The sequence below is a fragment of the Tachyglossus aculeatus genome, chromosome 22 (assembly GCF_015852505.1).
Source record: "Tachyglossus aculeatus isolate mTacAcu1 chromosome 22, mTacAcu1.pri, whole genome shotgun sequence".
NCBI classification, from domain to species: Eukaryota; Metazoa; Chordata; class Mammalia; order Monotremata; family Tachyglossidae; genus Tachyglossus; species Tachyglossus aculeatus.
In genome coordinates, this window is record NC_052087.1 from 28062944 (window position 1) to 28088506 (window position 25563).

A 25563-nucleotide genomic window follows, 5' to 3' on the forward strand; every position below is an offset into this window, starting at 1 on the left:
AATACGAACGAACGAACAGTAAGAGCTCAATAAATTGTTAGCGCGTTGTTGGGTAGGGACCGCCTCTAGATGTTGCCGACTTGTACTTCCCAAGCGCTTAGTACAGTGCTCTGCATATAGTAAGCGCTCAATAAATTGTAAGCCCGTTGTTGGGTAGGGACCGCCTCTGGATGTTGCCGACTTGTACTTCCCAAGCGCTTAGTCCAGTGCTCTGCACACAGTGAGCGCTCAATAAATAGGATTGATTGAATGAATGAATGAGGACGAACGAACGAACGAACGAACGAACAAAAACGAACGAACGAACGAAACGAACGAACGAACGAACGAACGAACGAACGAACGAACGAACGAACGAACGAACGAACGAACGAACGAACGAACGAACGAACGAACGAACGAACGAACGAACGAACGAACGAACGAACGAACGAACGAACGAACGAACGAACGAACGAACGAACGAACGAACGAACGAACGAACGAACGAACGAACGAACGAACGAACGAACGAACGAACGAACGAACGAACGAACGAACGAACGAACGAACGAACGAACGAACGAACGAACGAACGAACGAACGAACGAACGAACGAACGAACGAACGAACGAACGAACGAACGAACGAACGAACGAACGAACGAACGAACGAACGAACGAACGAACGAACGAACGAACGAACGAACGAACGAACGAACGAACCCGAGCGGGCACGCTCGAGGATCTCTCTGAACGCATGCGCCGAGCCAGCCGCCCCGCCCTCTCCCGCGGCCGGCAAGAGACACATGGAGGGAACGTGAGGGGGCGGGGCCGCGGCGGCCACCCGGCCCGCTGATAGGTCGAGAGGGGAGCGGCTCCCACCAATGGGAGATGAGGTGGGCGGGGCCTCCCTCGGGGATGCGGGAGATGGGGTGTCGCTATTGGACGGGCGCGGAGGGGTGGGCGGGGCCTGGGCGGGGCGGCAGGGGGAGGATGGGGAGGTGGCAGTCGGAGCGGAGGTGGCGGTGGTGATGGACGCTGCGGCCGCTCCTCCTCCTCCTTGTCCTCGTCCTTGTCCGATGGCGGCGGGGCCCGGCTGTGGCGCCTCCTCGGTGCACTGGTTCCGCAAAGGGCTGCGGCTCCACGACAACCCGGCGCTGCAGGCGGCCCTGCGCGGGGCGCGCTCAGTACGCTGCGTCTACATCCTGGACCCCTGGTTCGCCGCCTCCTCCTCCGTGGGCATCAACCGCTGGAGGTGAGCGGGGGCCGGGAGAGCGGCTCCGCCAGCAGCCCTGCGCTCCCCCGAGCGCTTAGGACAGGGCTCTGCGCGGGGGCAGGGAGGGAGGGAGGGAGGGACGGAGGGAGGGAGGGCCCGACAAACACTGGGGCTTCATTGCAGATGGGTGGTTGGGACCAACCGGGTGGCATTAGTGTTTTTCCCGTGGAAGAGAGAACCGGTGATCTGTTTTTCTGGTGGAAGAGAGAAACGGTAATCTGTTTTTCTGGTGGAAGAGAGAAACGGTAATCTGTTTTTCTCGTGGAAGGGAGAAATAGTAGTCTGTTTTTTTTCTCCTGGAAGAGAGAAACCGTAGTCTGGTTTTTCTCGTGGAAGAGGGAAACCGTAGTCTGTTTTTCTCGTGGAAGAGAAACCGTAGTCTGTTTTTTTCTCGTGGAAGAGAGAAACCGTAGTCTGGTTTTCTCGTGGAAGGGAGAAACCGTAGTCTGTTTTTCTCGTGGAAGAGAGAAACCGTAGTCTGGTTTTCTTGTGGAAGAGAGAAACTGTAGTCTGTTTTTTCTCGTGGAAGAGAGAAACAGTAGTCTGGTTTTCTTGTGGAAGAGAGAAACTGTAGTCTGGTTTTCTTGTGGAAGAGAGAAACAGTAATCTGGTTTTCTTGTGGAAGAGAGAAACTGTAGTCTGTTTTTTCTCGTGGAAGAGAGAAACCGTAGTCTGGTTTTCTTGTGGAAGAGAGAAACTGTAGTCTGTTTTTCTTGTGGAAGAGAGAAACAGTAATCTGGTTTTCTTGTGGAAGAGAGAAACTGTAGTCTGTTTTTTCTCGTGGAAGAGAGAAACTGTAGTCTGTTTTTTCTCGTGGAAGAGAGAAACTGTAGTCTGTTTTTTCTCGTGGAAGAGAGAAACTGTAGTCTGTTTTTTCTCGTGGAAGAGAGAAACTGTAGTCTGTTTTTTTCTCGTGGAAGAGAGAAACTGTAGTCTGTTTTTTTCTCGTGGAAGAGAGAAACTGTAGTCTGTTTTTTTCTCGTGGAAGAGAGAAACCGTAGTCTGGTTTTCTCGTGGAAGAGAGAAACCGTAGTCTGTTTTTCTCCTGGAAGAAACCGTAGTCTGGTTTTCTCGTAGAAGAGAGAAACCGTAGTCTGGTTTTCTCGTGGAAGGGAGAAACAGTAGTCTGTTTTTCTCGTGGAAGAGAGAAACAGTAGTCTGGTTTTCTTGTGGAAGAGAGAAACTGTAGTCTGTTTTTCTCGTGGAAGAGAGAAACTGTAGTCTGTTTTTTCTCGTGGAAGAGAGAAACCGTAGTTTTTTCTCGTGGAAGAGAGAAACCATAGTCTGTTTTTCTCGTGGAAGAGAGAAACAGTAGTCTGGTTTTCTTGTGGAAGAGAGAAACAGTAGTCTGTTTTTCTCGTGGAAGAGAGAAGCAGTAATCTGGTTTTCTTGTGGAAGAGAGAAACTGTAGTCTGTTTTTTCTCGTGGAAGAGAGAAACTGTAGTCTGTTTTTTTCTCGTGGAAGAGAGAAACTGTAGTCTGTTTTTTTCTCGTGGAAGAGAGAAACTGTAGTCTGTTTTTTTCTCGTGGAAGAGAGAAACTGTAGTCTGTTTTTTTCTCGTGGAAGAGAGAAACTGTAGTCTGTTTTTTTCTCGTGGAAGAGAGAAACCATAGTCTGGTTTTCTCGTGGAAGAGAGAAACAGTAGTCTGGTTTTCTCGTGGAAGAGAGAAACAGTAGTCTGGTTTTCTCGTGGAAGAGAGAAACAGTAGTCTGGTTTTCTCGTGGAAGAGAGAAACAGTAGTCTGGTTTTCTCGTGGAAGAGAGAAACAGTAGTCTGGTTTTCTCGTGGAAGAGAGAAACAGTAGTCTGGTTTTCTCGTGGAAGAGAGAAACAGTAGTCTGGTTTTCTCGTGGAAGAGAGAAACAGTAGTCCGTTTTTCTCCTGGAAGAAACCGTAGTCTGTTTTTCTCGTAGAAGAGAGAAACCGTAGTCTGTTTTTCTCGTAGAAGAGAGAAACCGTAGTCTGTTTTTCTCGTAGAAGAGAGAAACCGTAGTCTGTTCTTCTCGTGGAAGAGAGAAACAGTAGTCTGGTTTTCTTGTGGAAGAGAGAAGCAGTAGTCTAGTTTTCTTGTGGAAGAGAGAAACTGTAGTCTGTTTTTTCTCGTGGAAGAGAGAAACCGTAGTCTGTTTTTTTCTCGTGGAAGAGAGAAACCGTAGTCTGGTTTTCTCGTGGAAGAGAGAAACCGTGGTCTGATTTTCTCGTGGAAGAGAGAAACAGTAGTCTGGTTTTCTCCTGGAAGAAACCGTAGTCTGGTTTTCTCATAGAAGAGAGAAACCGTAGTCTGTTTTTCTCGTGGAAGAGAGAAACACTAGTCTGTTTTTCTTGTGGAAGAGAGAAACAGTAGTCTGTTTTTCTCGTGGAAGAGAGAAACCGTAGTCTGGTTTTTCTCGTGGAAGAGAGAAACTGTAGTATGTTTTTTCTCGTGGAAGAGTGAAACCGTAGTCTGTTTTTTTCTCGTGGAAGAGAGAAACCGTAGTCTGGTTTTCTCGTGGAAGGGAGAAACAGTAGTCTGTTTTTCTCGTGGAAGAGAGAAACACTAGTCTGTTTTTCTCGTGGAAGAGAGAAACAGTAGTCTGGTTTTCTTGTGGAAGAGAGAAACTGTAGTCTGTTTTTCTCGTGGAAGAGAGAAACAGTAGTATGTTTTTTCTCGTGGAAGAGAGAAACCGTAGTCTGGTTTTCTCGTGGAAGAGAGAAACAGTAGTCAGTTTTTCTTCTGGAAGAAACCGTAGTCTGGTTTTCTCGTAGAAGAGAGAAACAGTAGTCTGGTTTTCTTGTGGAAGAGAGAAACTGTAGTCTGTTTTTTCTTGTGGAAGAGAGAAACAGTAATCTGGTTTTCTTGTGGAAGAGAGAAACTGTAGTCTGTTTTTTCTCGTGGAAGAGAGAAACCGTAATCTGGTTTTTTCTCGTGGAAGAGAGAAACAGTAGTATGTTTTTTCTTGTGGAAGAGAGAAACCGTAGTCTGTTTTTTTCTCGTGGAAGAGAGAAACCGTAGTCTGGTTTTCTCGTGGAAGAGAGAAACCGTAGTCTGTTTTTCTCATGGAAGAGAGAAACCGTAGTCTGGTTTTCTCATGGAAGAGAGAAACAGTAGTCTGTTTTTCTCCTGGAAGAAACCGTAGTCTGGTTTTCTCGTAGAAGAGAGAAACCGTAGTCTGGTTTTCTCGTGGAAGAGAGAAACCGTAGTCTGGTTTTCTCGTGGAAGAGAGAAACCGTAGTCTGTTTTTTTTCTCGTGGAAGAGAGAAACCGTAGTCTGGTTTTCTCGTGGAAGAGAGAAACAGTAGTCTGTTTTTCTCCTGGAAGAAACCGTAGTCTGGTTTTCTCGTAGAAGAGAGAAACCGTAGTCTGGTTTTCTCGTGGAAGAGAGAAACTGTAGTCTGTTTTTCTCGTGGAAGAGAGAAACAGTAATCTGGTTTTCTTGTGGAAGAGAGAAACCGTAGTCTGTTTTTTCTCGTGGAAGAGAGAAACCATAGTCTGTTTTTCTCGTGGAAGAGAGAAACAGTAGTCTGGTTTTCTCGTGGAAGAGAGAAACAGTAGTCTGGTTTTCTCATGGAAGAGAGAAACAGTAGTCTGTTTTTCTCCTGGAAGAAACTGTAGTCTGGTTTTCCTTTAGAAGAGAGAAACCATAGTCAGTTTTTCTCGTGGAAGAGAGAAACCGTAGTCTGTTTTTCTCGTGGAAGAGAGAAACAGTAGTCGGTTTTTCTCGTGGAAGAGAGAAACAGTAATCTGGTTTTCTCGTGGAAGAGAGAAACAGTAGTCTGGTTTTCTCGTGGAAGAGAGAAACAGTAGTCTGGTTTTCTCGTGGAAGAGAGAAACAGTAGTCGGTTTTTCTCGTGGAAGAGAGAAACAGTAGTCGGTTTTTCTTGTGGAAGAGAGAAACAGTAGTTGGTTCTTCTCGTGGAAGAGAGAAACTGTAGTCGGTTTTTCTCGTGGAAGAGAGAAACAGTAGTCGGTTTTTCTCGTGGAAGAGAGAAACAGTAGTCGGTTTTTCTTGTGGAAGAGAGAAACCGTAGTGTCTCTTCTCGTGGAAGAGAGAAACCGTAGTCTGTCTATTCTCGTGGAAGAGAAACCATAGTCTGTCTCTTCTCGTGGAAGAGAAGCTGTACTCTGTCTTTTCTCGTGGAAGAGAGAGGCCATGGTCTGTTTTTTCTCGTGGAAGAGAGAAACTGTGGTCTGTTTTTTCTCGGGGAAGAGAGAAAGCGTGATCTGTTTTTTCTCATGGAAGAGAGAAGCCGTGGTCTGTTTTTTCTCGTGGAAGAGAGAAGCTGTGGTCTGTTTTTCCTCGTGGAAGAGAGAAGCAACCTATACGCCCAGGCCCGAAGGGCTTAGTACAGTGCTTTGCAGAGTAAGCGCCCAATAAATATGACCGTGAGCTCGTTGTGGGCAGGGATTGTCTCTCTTTAGTGCTGTATTGTACTTTCCCAAGTGCCTAGGACAGTGCTCTGCGCAGGGGGAGAGCCTGTGAAACACCATTGCCTAATTGTAGATGGGTGCTTGGGACGAACTGATTGGCGTTAGTCTGTCTTTCTCTTGGAAGAGAGAAACACTAATCTGTTTTTCTCTTGGAAGAGAGAAACGGACTATATGCCCAGGCTCGAAGGGCTTAGTACAGTGCTTTGCAGAGTAAGCACTCAATAAATACAACCGTGAGTTCATTGTGGGCAGGGATTGTCTCTCTCTAGTGCTGTATTGTACTTTTCCAAGCGCTTAGTATAGTGCTCTGTGCAGAGGGAGAGCCCAAGAAACATTATTGCTTAATTGTACATGGGTGATTGGGATGAACTCGGTGGCGTTAGTCTGTTTTTCTCTTGTAAGAGAGAAACAGATGGTATGCCCAGGCCCTAAGGGCTTAGTACTGTGCTTTGCACAGAGTAAGCGCCCAGTAAATACAACCATGAGCTCGTTGTGGGCAGGGACTGTCTTCAGTGCTGTATTGTACTTTCCCAAGTGCTTAATAATAATAATGTGGTATTTGTTAAGCATTTACTATGTGCCAAACACTGTTCTAAGCACTGGGGTAGATACAGGGTTGTCCCACGTAGGGCTCACAGTCTTCATCCCCATTTTACAGATGAGGTCACTGAGGCACAGAGAAGTCAAGTGATTTGCCCAAGGTCACACAGCTGATAAGCGGCAGAGCTGGGATTAGAACCCATGACAGTGCTCTGCGCAGGGGGAGAGCCCGTGAAACACTATTGCTTAATTTCATATGGGTGGTTCATTCATTCATTCACTCAATCGTATTTATTGAGCACTTACTGTGTGCAGAGCACTGCACTAAGCGCTTGGGAAGTACAAGTTGGCAACATATAGAGATGGTACCTACCCAACAGCGGGTTCACAGTCTATAAGGGGGAGACAGACAACAAAACAAAACATATTAACAAAATAAAATAAATAGAATAAATATGTACAAGTAAAATAGAGTAATAAATATGTACAAACATATATATATATATATATGTATATGTACAGCTGCTGTGGGGAGGGGAAGGAGGTAAGGCGGGGGGGATGGGAAGGGGGATGAGGGGGAGAGGAAGGAGGGGGCTCAGTCTGAGAAGGCCTCCTGGAGGAGGTGAGCTCTCAGTAGGGCTTTGAAGGGAGGAAGAGGTGGTTGAGAAGAACTGGGTGGCATTAGTGTGTTTTTCTCTTGAAAGAGAGAAATAGTAATCTATTTTTCTCGTGGAAGAGAGAAACAGACGGTATGACCAGGCCCTAAGCTTTGCACAGAGTAAGCACCCAGTAAATACGACTGTGATCTCGTTGTGATAAGGGATTGTCTCTCTTTAGTGTTGTATTGTACTTTCCCGAGTGCTTAGTACAGCTCTCATCCTATCCCGTCTGGACTACTACATCAGCCTTCTCTCTGATCTCCCATCCTCATGTCTCTCCCCACTTCAATCCATACTTCATGCTGCTGCCCGGATTGTCTTTGTCCAGAAACGCTCTGGGCATGTTACTCCCCTCCTCAAAAATCTCCAGTGGCTACCAATCAACCTACGCATCAGGCAGAAACTCCTCACCCTGGGCTTCCAGGCTGTCCATCACCTCACCCCCTCCTACCTCACCTCCCTTCTCTCCTTCTCCAGCCCAGCCCGCACCCTCCGCTCCTCTGCCGCGAATCTCCTCACCTGCCTCGTTCTCGCCTGTCCCAGCGTCGACCCCCGGCCCACGTCATCCCCCTGGCCTGGAATGCCCCCAATCCCTCTGCCCATCCGCCAAGCTAGCTCTCTTCCTCCCTTCAAGGCCCTACTGAGAGCTCACCTCCTCCAGGAGGCCTTCCCAGACTGAGCCCCCTCCTTCCTCTCCCCCTCGTCCCCCTCTACATCCCCCCGTCTTACCTCCTTCCCTTCCCCACAGCACCTGTATATATGTATATATGTTTGTACATATCTATTACTCTATTTATTTTGCTTGTACATATCTATTCGATTTACTTTATTTTGTTAATATGTTTGGTTTTGTTCTCTGTCTCCCCCTTCTAGACTGTGAGCCCACTATTGGGTAGGAACTGTCTCTATATGTTGCCAACTTGTACTTCCCAAGCGCTTAGTACAGTGCTCTGCACACAGTAAGCGCTCGGTAAATACGATTGATTGATTGATTGCTCTGCACACTGTAAGTGTTCAATAAATATGAATGAATGGTTAATGATAATTGTACAGTGCCTGGCACTCAGGGGCCGCTTAGCAAATACCATTATTACCAAAACTCCCAAATGTTCCAGCATGAGTGGATTCATTTATTCAATCGTATTTATTGAGCATTTACTGTATGCAGAGCACTGTACTAAGCGCTTGGGAAAATATTATTATATTTTCATTACATTAAACAGACACATTTCCTACCCACAACGAGTCTGGGGAGTCAGCAGTGGGGACAGGCTAGGGGCGAAAGATCCCTCAAAGCCTTTTCCAAACTCCTGCCCTAAGCCCAGGCTAATTCCCATCTTTTTGTCATGGACCAGTTCTGCCCTGGAGTGTTTATCTATGTGGTTGGATTGGGGCCCATTGCTTGTATTAAATGCCATGACTTGAGAAATCCAGATTTTAGAACCAAAATTGTAGCAAAGCACCTCTGGTCTTGGAAACTTGTGAGCAGGTTTTAGCTTGTTAATGTTATCCTTTTTCCTTCCTTCTTCCCACCAGAGGATTTAATGCACTCTATAGAATGATCCTGAAGATGAAATGCTAGGCTGAGGACAGAGAGCAGCAAAATTCGTGATGTCAAGGACACCAAGGTGAAAGACCTCATGTGTCCATGTGAAAGGATTATTCATTCTTCAGTCGTATTTAGTGAGCGCTTACTGTGTGCCGAGCACCGTTCTAAGAGCTTGGGAAAGTACAATACAACAAAAAACAGTCACATTCCTTGCCCACAACAAGCTTATAGTCTAGAGGTACAGTCTACAATTAGCTATGCAGTAAAACCCCCAGAGGGTACCTTAGAATACAATTTTGAACCTTTTTGGCTTTAAAATGCTGTGAAATAAGAGTTGGTCTGTTTATTTTTTTTCCCCTGGTATTAAAAGAAGGATGCCTGCTTGCATGGTCATTACACGTTAGCAGTGGAGGTTCATTCATTCATTCAATCGTATTGAGTGCTTACTGTGTGCAGAACACTGTATTAAGCATTTGGGAAGTACAAGTTGGCAACATCTAGAGACGGTCCCTACCCAACAATGGGCTCACAGTCTAGAAGGGGGAGACAGACAACAAAACAAAACATGTGGACAGGTGTCAAGTCATCAGAATAAATAGAGATAAAGCTAGATGCACATCATTAAACCAAAATAAATAGAAGAGTAAATATGTATAAAGTCAAATAAATAGAGTAATAAATCTGTACAAACATATATACAGGTGCTGTGGGGAGGGGAAGGAGGTAGGGCGGGGGGATGGGGAGGAGGGGAGGAAAAAGGTGGCTCAGGCTGGGAAGGCCTCCTGGAGGAGGTGAGCTCTCAGTAGGGCTTTGAAGGGAGGAAGAGAGCTAGTTTGGCGGATGTTGGGAGGGAGGACATTCCAGGCCAGGGGGAGGACGTGGGCCGGGGGTCGACGGCGGGACAGGCGAGGACGAGGTTCTCAGAGAGACCACCTCCCAGGACAACATTCCTCCCGAACTGCAGTACGTTGCAATCGCTAATGCCCTGGTGATGTCTCTAGCGCTTAGTACAGTGCCCTGCACACAGTAAATGCTCAGTAAACACAATTGAATGAAAATGTTCTCTGTGGAGAGTTAGAACTGTTTGTACAGCTGTCTCCAATCTGGTCAGAAAGTCTTTATGCTGGCACCTGCAGAGATGGCTTCATGTAATGGGAGTAAGTGCTTCAGTTCTCTTGGACGGTAGTAAAATTAGTATATTTACTGACATCTTCAAATAATGGTTGACAGTCTCCATTGGTGTCACAAGCTCTTCATCCCCTCCCCGCAACGCCACCTCCCACTCACACACACAAACACATGCACAGCCATGCTCCTTTTCTGATTGGTAAGTAAGTAGGTCTTAAGTCAGGATTTTGTATCACTGAGAAGCATGCTGATTAAAACATAATAAAATCCATCTGTCTCTGGTTGTCATGTGCCCAATATACGGGACTTTTGCCTTTTTGCACATTGAGGGGTGTTGGATTTGCCAGAACGTGAGTATTTCTGGATTTTCTTGTTTTCAGTTTCATGAAGGTTTTTTTGAGTGATTTGCCGATGAGAGTTGTGACATGGCAACTCTCACGGACATTAGAGTTCCAATCTAGTCAGAGTCTGAAAAGAAATTATATGCAATCCCTCTGGCCATCATCCTGAGCCCTGATGACCCAGGGCAGTATTGTATTGCTTTATAGTTGCAGGAAGGCTAATCTTTTTGGCAGGAGGGCTGGAGGTGAAATAATTCACATTGTGTCGATTATGGTAACAGGGACCTAGAATTTGAAACAAGAACACTACTTGTCCTCTGGTGCCCTTCTTTTGATATATCAGCAGCCAGAACTGCATAGCTCCTTGTCATTAAATCGCAGGATTTTTTTTTTTCCTGCTGAAAAACCATTCGTCTTCACAGCTGCGGGTACATGTAATCTTCCCGTTGCTGTTTTTAGATCCAAGAGTGGTAAATTGAGCTTCTTTGCAGCAGAAAGGCCCAACTCTGCTGTTACATGAGCCGCTTCATACCAGAAAAACAGGAAAGCTGAAGACCTGTAACTCCAGTTCTAGGCATTGGTGTTGGAGGCAGAACCTTGCCATGTGTCACTTCAGTCACGTCTGTTCCACACCTTGTGTCCGTGTTAGTTTTTTTTTTTAATGGCATTTATTAAGCGCTTACTATGTGCAAAGCACTGTTCTAAGCGCTGGGAAGGTTACAAGGTGATCAGGTTGTCCCACGTGGGGCTCACAGTCTTAGTCCCCACTTTACAGATGAGGCAACCGTTGCTCCAATTCAGAATAAATGTGATTAACACCTCCGGTTCAGTGCTGCACCTGCTTTTTGGAAATCAGCGTAAACATTTTGGAAAGGAGGTTGGGCTGCAGAGAATTCATAAGAATCTGCGCCGACATGTTCTGGATCAATTTTACCATGCAAGTGTGGGGAGGTAAACAAACTAGGTTCAGCGGGAGCCTTTTGGTGTAACTGAAGCCAGATTGTCCTTCTCTGCTGTTCTTGAATCTAGTATAGTCCTCCCAGAATGGATGGTTGACCTTTTCCAGGCTTGATTAGAGAGAGGTCAGGTGGCTGATTACGTGTACTTTTAGAGCAGTAGCCCTACACGACATGTCAGTATAATCCTGGACTTTAGTCAGAGCTCTTTCACTCAGACCCTTTGGACAAGCTACTTAACCTATTTTACTCGAGTGTAAATATATCTACATGTCCTGCGTGGGGGAAGCCCTAATCTCTTTGTCTTCTGAGTCAGGGAAGAAACAAGGTAGCTTGTATCTGTTCAGTGCTCTGAGATCCCATTCCAATTTGGACCTTTTTAAAAGTGGATAATGTGTAGCAAGAGATAAAAGTCCTGCTCTGTCTGAGAGTCTAATGTTTTTATTCATGTCCATTAGCCTGAGCCAGTGACATCCTTTGCCAAAAGCAGGGACTGTTGATCAAGAACATACTGGGACCTAAAAAATAAATTATTGCTTCACAATTGGCAAACAGTGCATATTTCTCAGACCAGCCCTTTCCTCTCCCTGGTAAACCCCCTTAGATCCATCGCTGCTCTCTTACAAGTGGCTATCCAAGAGGATATACATACCTTGAGAAGCAGCATGGCATAGTGGCTAGAGCACGGGCTTGGGAGTCAGAAGGTCATGGGTTCTAATTCCGGCTTTGCCACTTGCCTGCTGTGTGACCTTGGTCAAGTCACTTCACTTTTCTTGCCTCATCTGTAAAATGGAGCTTGACACTGTGAGTCCCATTTAGGGCAGGGATTTTGTTCAAACTGATTTGCTTGTATAAACCCCAGTGCTTAGTACAGTGCCTGGCATCATCATCATCATCATCAATCGTATTTATTGAGCGCTTACTATGTGCAGAGCACTGTACTAAGCGCTTGGGAAGTACAAATTGGCAACATATAGAGACAGTCCCTACCCAACAGTGGGCTCACAGTCTAAAAGGCATATAGTAAGCACTTCTAGACTGTGAGTCCGTTGTGGGCAGGGATTGTCTCTGTTGCTGAATTGTACTTCCCAAGCACTTAGTACAGTACTCTGCACACAGTAAGTGCTCTATAAATAAGATTGAATGAATGAGCAAGTACCTTAATAATTATTATCATTATTCAGTTGATCAATATTGTTTACTTAGCACCTACTGTTGACAGAGCACTGTACCAAGAGGTTGAGAGAGTACAATTGAAAACATGATCCCTGCCCATGAGGATTTTAAAGTCTACACTGTTATATTATCATTACAGTCCAGGCCCCTAAAGAGTCTTCCACCTCATAAAATGTAAGCTTCTTGTGGGCAGGTAGCGTATCATTTCTTTATCCTGTACTTCCCAAGCATCTAGAACAAGGCTCAAATACTAATATTACTACTTCAAGTCCAGCAGACCATCACTCTCTCCTACTAACATCACTCCCCCTCCTTCCCAGACTAAGCCCTCATTTCTCCTTATTCATCTGTGCATACCCCTTAAGCAGTTGATAGTTACCACAGCCCCACACCGTTTGTGCACGTTTCCATTTCCCCTATCTGTAATTTATTTAACTGTCTCCCCCTTTATAAGCTCCTTGATGGTAGGGACATGTCTACCAACTCTACTGTATTAACACTCTCAAATGTTTAGTATAGAGTACTGCAGAGAAAGGATGAAATGTGTGAAAGAAATACCATGATTGCTCTCTAGTATTATGACAGTTCTATATGTTGCCAATTTGTACTTCCCAAGCGCTTAGTACAGTGCTCTGCACATAGTAAGCGCTCAATAAATGCGATTGATGATGATGATGACAGTTCTTTCTATAGCTTCTGATACCCGCATTTGGCCTTTGGAGTTGGATGCAGATAGTTTATATGGCATTATCTTTTTTATTTAACAACAATAATGATAATGATGGCACTTGTTAAGCACTTACTATGTGCCAAGCACTGTTCTAAGTGCTGGGGGGGGCACAAGATAATCAGGTTGTCCCACATGGGGGCTCACAGTCTTAATCCCCATTTTACAGATGAGGTAACTGAGGCAAAGAGAAGTAAAGTGACTTGCCCAAAGTCACACAGCTGACAAGTGGTGGAGCCGGGATTAGCACCCATGACCTCTGACTTCCAAGCCCTTGCTCTTTCCACTGAGCCACGCTGCTTCTCTGATGATATTGGTTAGGTGCTTACTGTGTGCCAAGCACTGTATTAAGCACTCATGTTGTCCACAGTCCCTGTCCCACATGGGACTCTTAATCCCCATTTTACATTCGAGGTAACAGGGCCAGAAAAGTTAAGTGACTTGCCCAAGATCACACAGCAGACAAGTGACAGGGTCAGAATTAGAACTCAGGTCCTCCTGATTCCCAGGCCTGTGCTCTATAATAATAATAACAATTATTATGGCATTTGTTAAGTTCTTACTATGTGCAAAGCACTGTTCTAAGCGCTGGGGTGGATACAAGGTGATCAGGTTGTCCCACGTGGGGCTCACAGTCTTAATCCCCATTTTCCAGATGAGGGAACTGAGGCACAGAGAAGTTAAGTGACTTGCCCAAAGTCACGCAGTTGAGAAGCGGCAGAGTTGGGATTAGAACCCATGACCTCTGACTCCCAAGCCCGTGCTCTATCCCTAGGCCATGCGGCTTCTCTGTATATGTTTTCCTGCATGTGTACCCAGCAGAGTGCGGCCACCTTCCACCGCCCCCTCAGTTTTTACTTGCAAATATTGTTTTCTTTAAAAGGACACCAAGGTTGGCTGAAAGCCAAAGGGTTGAGAGAAAGGGCTTCTGCTTTCCTTTCTTGAAAGAAAATAGATTGTGCCATAGCGAGCATTTGTGGGATTGCCTTAGTATGTGATGGTAACATTAGCCTTCATCTCAGGCCCGGGAGGGGAGTAGCAATGCCCAACAGGTTGACTGGGGAAAAGCAATAAACAGCAATAAACAATAAATAAATATCCAGAGCACTAGGCAGCTTCTCAGATGCTGCTCATCTTTTTTCATTTCCCTTCCCCACCTGTCTCCTTCCTCCACATCCCAGCCTTCATCCCTCCACTCCCCACGCTCCCCCACTCCCCCCATCCCAGCTTCCCTCATAAGGGACCAATTTCTGGCTGGAGAGCTCTGTTGCAGCATATTCTGGTACATGGAGTCCACCCAAGCACCAGTCACAGAGAAAGAACTTGCATTATTATTATAATGCATCCCAAAATGCATTACTGTGCTGCCATCTTGAGGGCTGCAATTCAGAACTCTGATATAAAGGAGCCTTTCCCGCTTTAAAATGTCTGGCCTACCACCCGCAACTTATTTTACATTTGGGGGCACCTGGCCGACCGCCCTTCAGATTTTAGATTACTCTTAAAGCACAGGACAGGCTGGCGGCTAGGATGGGTTGATTGGAACTCTCCAACTGAGGCCTGTAGGCTGAGATCTTCCTTGGTTTGGTCTTTTGTTTTATGGTATTTGTTAAGCACTTACTATGTGCCAGGCACTGTACTAAGCACTTGGGCAGATACAGACTAACCAGGTTGGACACAGACTTACTCCCCGTTTTACAGATGAGAGAACTGAGGCACAGAGAAGTGAAGTGACGGGCCGGTCACACGGCAGACAAGTGGTGGAACAAGGATTAGAACCCAGTTCCTTCTTAAGTCTTCACTGTGAGCAGTGAAATTCTGTAAGGAACAGTTAAGTTGGCAGTTCTGTCAGCCATCCCAATGCACAAAATGCTGGGGAGGGTACTTCTGCCCCAGGGCCGCCTCTGCCTGTCCTGATTTTCTGATTGGAAGGGTGTGTGTGTGTTTATGTTTGTGTGCATCTTTCAGGCTGGCCTGAGGAAACCACTAATCAAAGAGATTTTCGTGGCATTTTAGAAAATGTTTTTGTCTCATTTGGATTTGTAGAGCTTAGTGAAATGGAACAAATGGCAGGGTACACGTTTGAGGTGGCATCAGGAGTTATTTCCCTGGTAGGCCGCTCTTTCATCTCAAGAGGAGCAGCATGATGTAGTGGATAGAGCACAGGCTTGGGAATCAGAAAGACCTGGGTTTTTATAATCCCGGCTCTGCCGCTTGTCTGCTCTACGACCTTGGACAAGTCACTTCACTTCTCTGTGCCTCAGTTACCTCACCTGTAAAATGGGTATTATGACTGGGAGCCCCATGTGGGACATGGACTGCATCCAGCCTGATTCGCTTGTATCTACCTTAGCGCTTAGAACAGAGCCTGGCACATAGTAAATGCTTAAAAAATAACCATAAAAAAAGAGAGAATGAAGGTGTGCTCTCCAGTCAGTATTTATCAAGTGGCGACGGTGATATCCCAACTTGACATAGCCACTCCACTGTTTCCCCATGCTGGGTTTCTCAAAGTATAGACAGGCAGTTCTCAAAAACGTGGCCTTACGCATGTAGTTGCCACTTTTAATTTTTAGTGCAGGAGGGAAAAGTAGGCATCAATCAATCAGTAGTATTCACTGTGTGTTTAGTGAGTGCAAAACACTGCTAAGCACTGGGGAGAATTACTGTAGAATTAGTAGTCATGATCCCTGGCCTCAAGGAGCTTACAGTAGAGTTGGGGAGACATACACTAAATGAAATTACATGTAGGGAGAAGCAATAGAGTGTAGTAACATGCGGGAATGGGGTTTCAGAAAGTCAGGATACTAAATAGAGTGAAGTGGAGAAGGGCAGCCTGAGTAGTGAAGCATAAAGTGGGGGCACCCAGGCATATAATACTTTCTTCCTCCTCCCAAAGAGCTTAAAGGGCCACCATGCCAGGTCATTTGATTCCATAAATGAAAAGGAACCTGGCCTTTAAACTCTACACAGCCATATGCCCCCATTCCCTCTGCAGCCTCAGGACCCAGGCAGTTTGAATCACTGATTCTCCCACATTGGGATGTAGATCCAAGTTAGGAGACCTGCTCCAATTTCATGTCAGAGGATTTGGGATGGTTGTTTGTCTCTGAATCCAGGGCTCCGGTCTGTTTTAAGGGGGTGATTACAGGATAAACTACTCTTCTAAAATGAATTGGGCCCCTGGGAGTGGGTCCCTGGAGCTAACCTCCCTGAGAATTTCAGGGTCTGCCTAGGATGGGTCCCTCTAGCCAACTGTTCTGGCTTGGCCTGCTGTCCAGGATGTTTTAGCATTTACTCAGGATTTATGGTATGTCATGTTGTCCAGCCCTTCTGAGTAGGGACGGTGGTCTTTGTAGGTTATAGTCGTTTAAAGTGGTCAATGGTGGCCAAAAATAGGAAGCCTGACTGCAGGTCGGGTAACGCAAGAGCCCGAGGTCTTTGGAGTTTTGATTGGAGAGAGATTTGCCGAGCAAATCTGCAAATCTGAGTGTGAGAAGCAGCATGGCATAGTGGATAGAGCACGGACCACGGAGCTAGAAGGACCTAGGTTCTAAACCCTGCTCTGCCACTGGTCTTCTGTGTGACCTTGGACAAGTGACTTAACTTCTCTGTGCCTCATTGACCTCATCTGTAATATAGGGATTAAGAATTATGAGCCCCTTGTGGGATATGGGCTGGGTCCAACATGATTAGCTTGTATGTACCCAAGCATTTAGTACAGTGCCTGGCACACAGAAAGTGCTTAACAGATGCCATTTAAAAAATCACCGCCCAAATATATAATAATAATTATGGTGTTTGTTAAATGCTTAATGTGCCAAGCACTGTACTAAGCACTGGAGTAGATGCAAGTTAATTGGGTTCCGCATGGGCCTCACAGTCTAAGTAGAGGGAGAACAGGTATTGAATCCCAACTTTGCAGATGAGGGAACTGAGGCACAAAGGAAGTGAAATGACTTGCCCAAGGTCACACAGCAGACAAGTGGCAGAGCCAGAGGGATTAGAACCCAGGACCTCTGACTCTGTCGCCCGCGCTGTTTCCACTAGGCCATGCTGTTTCTTTACAGGCCCATCCATGCCCCAAAGCAAGTATTGAAAGGAGGGAGTCATCATCTCTGGGGCTCTAGGTAATCACTGTCTGTGGCCTGAACAGAAGATGACACTGTACTGACTTCCGTGGCTCTACAGTGTCAGAGACACAGGCTGAGGGATTCTTTCCTTGCTACCAAGGTTTTGATTTTATGGTCACGTTTTCCTGTTTCCCTACTGCTCCTTCTGGGCTGTCCGGTGTCTTCCCGCCAACCCACCAAACACACGACCCTTCTGGATCCCTCCGGAGACTTTTCAGATGATGGGATCAGACTCTGAAATTCACAGCCCTTCTGCCTCAAACAGGATAATGGGGGTGGTTTTTATTGAGCACTTACTGTGTGCCAAACACTGTACCAAGTGGTGGGGTAGATACCACATAAGCTGGTTAGGCACAGTCCCTTGTCCCACAAGGGGCTTGCAGTCAAAGTCCCATGACTCCCAACCTCTTTTGCAGATGATCCCAACTTGATTTGGCTCAAGTAAGTTGAGTTAAAAGGATTTAGCTGAGTTGAGCGGGCATCAGGGCCACAGAGAGGTGTACCATCTGTGCCTTGGGGTCACAGGGCATGATGCTTGGGAATTTGTTTATTCCACTTAAATAGCATGACCTCTCCTTGCTTGTCCCTGGTTTCCCCTTCCATTGGCGGGTAGGTGTCCTTTCCAGTCTTACTATTAACCAGCCCCATTTGGGTCCTACAGGTTCCTGCTCCAGTCTCTGGAAGATTTGGACACCAGTTTGAGGAAACTCAATTCCCGCCTGTTTGTGGTCCGGGGACAACCGACTGATGTGTTCCCGAGGCTTTTCAAGGTAAGAGTTGAGGCCCCAAAATGAAGGCAACATAGCCAATCATTCATTCAATCATATTTATTGAGGGCTTACCATGTGCAAAGCACTGTACTAAGCATGTGGGAGAGTACAGTGTAACAATAAGCAGACACATTCCCTCCCCACAACAATGGCCCTGAGATTTGACCCTGAATCTGGGGAAGAGCTCTCCTTCGGAGATTTTGCTCAGAGGTAGGTTAAAGGGATGCGTTTGGCCAGGGGCTGTGAGAGTTACCCCTCTCTAGATGATTTGACTTGGGGAAAGCAGATGGTTATGGCTGAACCTCAGTTGGGGACAGTGCTCAATCAGTGGTATTTATTAAGTATTTAGTGCATACAAAGCACTTGGGAGACTACGATATAATAGAGTTGGTAGACATGATCCCTGACCACTAAGAGCTTACAGTCTAGATGGGGAGTAGCTTGAGAGGTTTTGGTTTTTTTTGTATGTGTGTGCAAGTGAACTGAAAGCTTGAACTGCCAGGGCCTCTCAAATTAGCCAAATTGGAGTTCTCTTGCTGAATCTCATTCAGTCCAGGCACAAGTCGTCACAAATCTGATCAATTTTTCAAGCCAGATGCTACCGGCTTTCTTTCTGTGTTGCACTTGTCTTGTGCCAGCGAGATTGTCAAAGGTTGTTTCTCCTTTGGGGCTCAAAGTTGCTGTCTATGTTGAAGTTTTTCTGGTCAACAGGAGATGCCCTCATTCTGGCTCAGCTGTGGATGCTGGAAAAGGAAGCAGCCAACCTAATTTGGGCATCGTTGCCCCTTCCGACTCGTCCAGCTGGTTGCCGTGTCTGTGTGACCATACCACCGGTTTCCCAGCTCCTGGAAATAGCCCTCTGATGTCCAGTTGATGAAAGCCATCCTTGGGATCAGAGGGCTTTGGGGCAGTTCTTGAGATTAATTTGCTCCCTTCCTTTCCCTGGACCCTTAGCAGAGATCTGGAGTTGGGTTGGTTCCAGCTTTGTGACTGGATGGAGATAAATGTCCAGATGAAGATGAGAAGCAGCATAACCTAGTAGATAGAGCATGGGTATGAGAGTTCCAAAGGACCTGGATTCTAATCCTGGCTCCGCCGCGTGTCTGTTGTGTGACCTTAGACAAGTCACTTCACTTCTCTGTGCCTCAGTTACCACATCTGTAAAATGGAGATTAAGACATGGACTGTGTCCAACCCGATTAGCTGATATCCTAAAAAAAAAAAAAAAAAACTCCCTTGACCCAATGGCTCCTTCCAGTTTTCTCCGCATCTCCCTCCTACTATTACTCTCCAAAATCCTTGAGTGAGCTGTCTCTACCCGCTGCCTCAAGTTCCTCTCCTCCAATTAGTACAGTACTTGGCACATAGTAAGTGTTTAACAGTCTCATCATGCACTTTCTCCCCACCAATAGTCCAGTCTGGATAGGGGCAAAACCCTCAGACCAACTCCAGTCTTGATCTGCACTTCTCAGAGTCAGGCCAGACCGTGCCAGCCTCCAGGAAGTAACTGAGGGGGAGAAGAGGCAAAGCAGCCCAGGCCTAGGCATGTGCCCCGGTGCATTTGGGACTTCATTGCCTGGGAATCTTTGTCTGGAATCACTGCTTTCCCTGGTATTCATCCCTGGGGCCTATAGTGCTGACTGACCAGTCCTGCTTCAGGCCCACTTCCTCCCCAGCACTGGCTGTTTATAAGTCTTTTCCATCTGGAGATCAAATATCCAAAAAGAGATTAGCCGTGGGGGTAGGTGGGATGGGGAAGACAGTTCCAAGCCCTGCCTTCCTCTGAAAGCTTGCCTGTCCGGCTTCCTCTGACCTTTGGAGTGGGACGAGGGCCGGGCGAGGAGACTGCCCATACATAGTTGAGAGGTTGGAGCAGCCGTACTGTGCCGGCAGTATCCCGCAGGCCTGTCAGCTCTGTTTGTTTGCCGCTGCTTCGGGTGGTGGGGGAGGGTGGAGAACGTTGCCATGGAGACCGTTAAGCAGCCTGGCGTAGCCTAGGTTTGCCAAGGAAACTAGGCCACGGGTTTGCTGGGCCGCGCCGCACTCTGGAAATGTTTGGCAGGACCGGTGGGAGGTGGAGATCCTGCTCCATTTTCTCTAATTCCCCTCCCCACTCAGTGAGTCAGCTGCTGTCCTTGCCAGGGATGCAGGCTGGAATTCTCTAAGAGCAATATTTCTAGGCCCTGCGTGAATTACCTCAGTGCCCTGCTTCTTCCTACGAGCATAAAACACCAAGATGGGTTTGTTCAGGCCTCTCCCCGTCTCATGCTCCAAGCTCTGGGGGCCGCCGCTCTCCCACCTTCACTCCGGTGTTGGGGAAATGGCATGAGCCCTCCAAATTCCTGTCCCATCCCAGAGTTGTTCCCCAGGTCCTCTAGTCACACCAGGGTTTCCGGTGATGCTGTGGAGTTCCAGGACTGCTCCTTCCCGCACTATCCCCAATCGCCTCCCACATCTCCATCTTCCTGCTGCCATGAGGCGGGAGGGGTGGGAGGGCAGGCAACCCCCGGTCCAGCCCGTGACAGGGACTCTCCCCACAGGAATGGGGTGTGACCCGCCTGACCTTCGAATACGACTCGGAGCCCTTCGGGAAGGAGCGGGACGCCGCCATCGTCAAGATGGCCAAGGAGGCTGGCGTGGAGGTGGTGACGGAGAATTCTCACACGCTCTATGACTTGGACAGGTGAGGGTTCTGGTTCCGAGATGCCCTCGAGGTAGGTTGGGGGTATTCGGGCAAGCACCTCAAGAGGGTTGCGGGGAGGTACAGGCAGCAGGGCGGCTGTGGACATAGGGTATATTGCATTTCCCTCTGGAGGGAGGACTAGGGGCAGCTTTAGGGCTAAGCCGATAATTAAAAACACTTCCTCTTTCAGAGCCCCACTGGGTGGCAGAGAGGCACCTTAGGTTCAGGGCCTGCCTCCAGAGAAGCAGTCTGGCTTAGTGGAAAGAGCACAGGCTTGGGAATCCGAGGTCGTGGGTTCTAATCCCAGCTCTGCCTTTTGTCAGCTGTGTGACTTTGGACAAGTCACTTCACTTCTCTGTGCCTGTTACCTCTTCTGTAAAATGGGGGTTAAGACTGTGAGCCCCATATGGGACTACCTGATAACCGTGTATTTACCCCAGCGCTTAGAACAGTGCTTGGCATGTAGTAAGCACTTAACAAATAACGTTATTATTGTCTTTATTATTATTATTATTAGAAGGGCTGAGAGGCATCTATTCCTAGCTCACACTTCCCCAAGGCTGTTGACAGTCCCATCTGCTCACCTCTCTTCCTTGCTCCGAGCCTGTCTGCCCCACCCTTACCTCAGCTTTGCCCTGATGGGCCACTTGCAACTCATCCTGCTGTCCATCTGGGCTTCCAGGCCACACTATTCACCTTCTTCCATAACTGGCCAAGGCTGAATACTCTTGCAAGCAGCCACTAAATTCATCCTCCACCAAGCACCCCCCTAGGCTCTAAATGAGAAGCAGCGTGGCTTAGTGGATAGAGCACAGGAGTCAGAAGAATGTGGGTTCTAATCCCGGCTCTGCCATGTCTGCAGCAAGACCTTGGCCAAGTCACTTAACTTCTCTGAGCCTCAGTTACCTTGGCTGCAAAATGGGGATTAACAGGGTGAGCCCCATGTGAGACAGGGACTATGTCCAACCTGATTAACTTGTATCTGCCCCAGCACTTAGAACAGTGCTTGGCACATAGTAAGTGCTCAACAAGTATCATAATGATCATTATTATTACTATTATTATTATTTAGTGTAAATGGAGGGGGAGAAACCCCACTCCCTCCCTCCATCCTTTCGCCTCCCTCCATCCCTCCACCTCCCCCTGGCTGGGAGCTCCTCTCCTCCCTGCTGCTGCTGCAGAGCCTGACACGTAAGCAGACCAGGGAGACTTGCAGATAGATAAAGGTAGATGCAGCTATATCGGTGACCGCTGGCAAGCCGGGTCCCACAGCCTCACATGTGAGCGAGGCCAGCAGGAGACAGAGGCCAGGCGTGGAGCTCCTCCCCTTGGCCGCGTGCCAAAGGAAAGGGAGAGGCAGAGTCTTCCCCATGCAACAACAAAAAAAAAGGATGAAGAGCTTAATCCCTCAGCCCTGCTGTGAACTGATGCTTGACCACAGAGGTCACCGAGAGCCCAGTGGTTCTGGCCCGGAGCTTCCCTCCGGTATTTATGTAGCAGGACCATCTGCGGCTGGCCGTTGGTTCACTTGTTCCCTTCCCCCAACAGTTGAGTTGCCCTAAATGACCTCTTCCCACAGCAGGATGTCCCTCAAGCATAAGCCATCCCAGAATTCCCTCATTCTCCGAGAGCCATATTCTCTGCAGATTCATTCAATCAATCTTATTTATTGAGCGCTTACTATGTGCAGAGCACTGTACTAAGCGCATGGGAAGTACAAGTTGACGACATGTAGAGACGGCCCCTACCCAACAACGGGCTCGCAGTCTAGAAGAGGGAGACAGACAACAAAACAAAACATGTGGACAGGTGTCAAGTCGTCAGAATAAATAGAATTAAAGCTAAATGCACATCATAAATAAATAGAATAGTAAATATGTACAAGTAAAATAGAGAATCTGGGTCAGGATGGCTCCAGGGATGATTGTAGCTTCACACTGCCTCCCAGCCCTCTGCCCTGCCATGGGGGTCAGGGGTGGAGGCAGAGAGAGTAGAGGCCTTTCTGGGGGCTGCCATCTGCCTGCAGGACAGGATGAAGTCTCCCTCCTGTAGCTATGAGCAGGTGGGGATTGGGTGTCCTCAGGTTCTGCCCAGCTGACCTGGACCTCACCCCTACAGGAGCAAGTTTCCCTTTGTCTGCTGGTGGGGAGGTCCAAGGGGGTTCTGGTACACTAAATAGGGGATCCACTGGTTGAGAGTTGTAGATGGTCACATCCTCATATGACTGCTGAACAATTAGGAGAAAGGAGCCAGGGAGCTAATCCCCGCTACTGCTGCTCTGCTCTGAAACCTGGGGAAACCACCTCAGTTTCCCTAACTGTAGAATGGGTGTACTCCATTTTTTGGGCCCCTTTCCCTCCTGGCAACGTTCAGTGGGAAAACAAGGCCAGGGCAGAAGGGATGGTGTTCTCGAAATAAAGGTGTCACAGGACCCGGGGGTTCCTAGGTGGGGCACGCTTACACCCTCAGCAGGCCCATGGTGCTTGAGGGTTCATGTTGGCTGCGCTTTGGCTCTCCAGAATCATCGAGCTGAATGGCCAGAAGCCACCCCTGACCTACAAGCGCTTCCAGGCCATCATCAGCCGCATGGAGCTGCCCAAGAAGCCGGTGAGCTGTGTGACGAGCCAGCAGATGGAGGGCTGCAAAGCAGAGATCCAGGACAACCACGACGACACTTACAGCGTGCCCTCCCTGGAAGAGCTGGGTGGGTGGCCCAGCTAGAGGGCTGCAACTTATTCCCTCCTCTGCCTCCCACCCCAACACTTCCCAAGCCCGGCCCGCTCCACAATGGTTTCTCTGAGTGTAGTCGTCCCCTGGAGAAGCGGCACCGCCTCGTCGGAGAACTGCCTGGCAATTCTCCAGGACCTGTGCGCTTTGCTGGTCTCTGGGAGTTTCTCTGGGGCCCCGGGGTGGAGAAGAAGAACTGTCAGCACTGCCCGAACCTAATCACATGCTAGTCGACCCCAGATGCATCTTCTTCTGTGTTTTGGTCCCAGAGAAGTGAGCCTTTCTCCCTCCCCATTCCATGATTCCCCTGAGCCGGTCCTGGATCAGGATGGCTCTCCCAGGGCAGGTCCTGGCTAATCTATGGAAGGCTCTTTCTGCCTGGAGTGGTGATGTTGGCCTTTGGGAGAGAAGGGAAAGGGTTGATGGCTGGTGACAGGCTGACGTGGGAGGATAATAGGGATGTATGACAGTTTCTCGAACCTCCTATTTCAAACACCTCCTTCTGGCCCCAGAGAGACCACGGATTGATAAGCTAAAGGGCTCCGGCACCTTGCCGGAGTGGCCCAGACTCCAGGCTTGTGACCCACCTGTCTCCCTACAGGGTTCCCCACAGATGGTCTCGGCCCAGCCGTTTGGCAAGGAGGAGAAACCGAAGCCCTAGCCCGGCTAGACAAGCACTTGGAAAGGAAGGTAAGATGCCCTGCAAGCCAGGGGAGGCTGATAATGCAATACCAAGTGCAATAATACATCAGGTGTTCTGAGAGCATCAAGCTGGCTCTGGCCCCCTGCACTCATCGCCTTGGCATAGGCTAAGCTCAGATGAATTTGGTCTGGGCAGCAGAAATTTTAGCCTATGCTGGTCTCCTCTGGGGTCTCTCTCTCTCCAAGGCCACGCTAAACTCTAGGCAACACTTATGACCCAGTGCAGGGAGCCTGGAGATTTAACAGCAGCCAGAAAAAGGAAAGTACTTGCACTCCACTGTATCAGGAACCAGCATGGGTTTAAACATAATAATAATAATAAGAGTGGTGATGGTTTTTGTTAAGCGCTTACTACATTCCAAGCACTGTTCTAAGCACTGGTGTAGATACAAGGTAATCAGGTTGTCCCATGTGGGGCTCAGTCTTAATCCCCATTTTACAGATGAGGTACCTGAAGCACAGAGAAGTCAAGTGACTTGCCCAAAGTCACACATCTGACAGGTGGCACAGCCGGGATTAGAACTCACGACCTCTAACTCCCAAGTCTCTGCTCTTTCCACTAAGCCACACTGCTTCATGCCCCCAGGTCTCAGAACCTGCTTGAAGTGGGGCTGGACAGTGGCCCCTTTCAGTCCTCTGGCAGGGCTTAGACTAGCACTGAGCCCTGTGTATGCGGGAGCAGCGGTCGCCTGACTAGAGCAGAGAGAGAGAATGGTCTGTTTTTCCCACCGTGGCCCTGGAAACTTCACTAAGGATTCTCAAGATCAAGTAGGAGCAGGGAATAAGCTTAGGCAGCAGAGGAGAGAAGAGGGTCACAGAAACCAGAGGCAAGTCGGGGGAACTGGAAAAAATCACAGAAACAAAAAGGCAGAGGAGACACTGTTCCACAGATGTGGAGGATGGAAGGCCTGAGGCAGGGGACTAATTATTTAACCCAATTTCAAGGTTGGGGGAGGGGATACTAGTGGAGAGAGGAGAAAATGAAGGCAGAGAGAAATCTAGGTAGGGCGTCAGAAAAGTAATCCTGGGAAGGATATTGGAATAGTTTGTTTCCCGGGGAAAGGATTGGGATTTAGCTCCCTCCTGACTGGCTCAGTCTATCTGGCCAAATGAGGAGTGGCTGGCCACAAACAGCTGTGCTGGCATTGTTTTTCCTGGGAATTCAGTTAATCAATGGTGCTCATTGTGTGCAGAGCACTGTACAAAGCGTTTGGAAGAGTGCATAAAAGAATCGGGTGTTGGGGCGGGGGGAATTAATGGTATTTGTTAAGCACTTACTGTAAGTCAAACACTGTTCTAAGCATTCGCTGCCCACAGGGAATGTACAGTCTAGAGGACCTGGAAGGAAGACAGGAAGGGAAAAGGGCAGGATTGTTTATCTAACAGGGGTCACCTAAAATGAGTAAAGGACAGGCACTGTTGTGAAGTGAATCTTATTTACTAAGCCACCCAGAATATGGTAAGAGCTTAGTACATCCTAGTCAAAGAAAAGCATCAATAATCTAGCCAGTTGGATCATCCAAGACTGAGTAGTTAACAGCCCCAAAATTAAGAGGAAGACTTTCATGATTCGAAAAAGCAGGGTATGGTTTCAAAATGATGGCAGGGAGAGGAAAAACAGACAAAATGAAATATTAAAAAATGCCCTGAAAAGTAGAAAGAATTATTTGAAACAGAAAACAGTTAACTTAAAATTTGGTCGTCTTACGAAATTATAAACCATTATACTTACTGTTCCATGGATGGAACTCTGGCCAGGAGCCCCAAGGCAGTCTGGGCCCTTATTCTCTGCCCGAGTAAAGGGAG

The 25563-nt window shown here is 47.7% G+C and overlaps 1 protein-coding gene across 1 annotated transcript in view; it reads left to right on the plus strand.

Annotated features, from left to right (window-relative positions):
* Positions 1-1060: 1060 nt before the first annotated feature.
* CRY2 (cryptochrome circadian regulator 2) overlaps positions 1061-25563 on the plus strand; it is a 32527-nt gene continuing 8024 nt past the window's right edge. The window contains exons 1-5 of the mRNA XM_038764441.1: positions 1061-1236; positions 17537-17645; positions 20186-20328; positions 22848-23032; positions 23657-23745. Of these exons, the coding sequence (XP_038620369.1) occupies positions 1061-1236; positions 17537-17645; positions 20186-20328; positions 22848-23032; positions 23657-23745 (702 nt within the window). The remainder of the gene's footprint in view (positions 1237-17536; positions 17646-20185; positions 20329-22847; positions 23033-23656; positions 23746-25563) is intronic.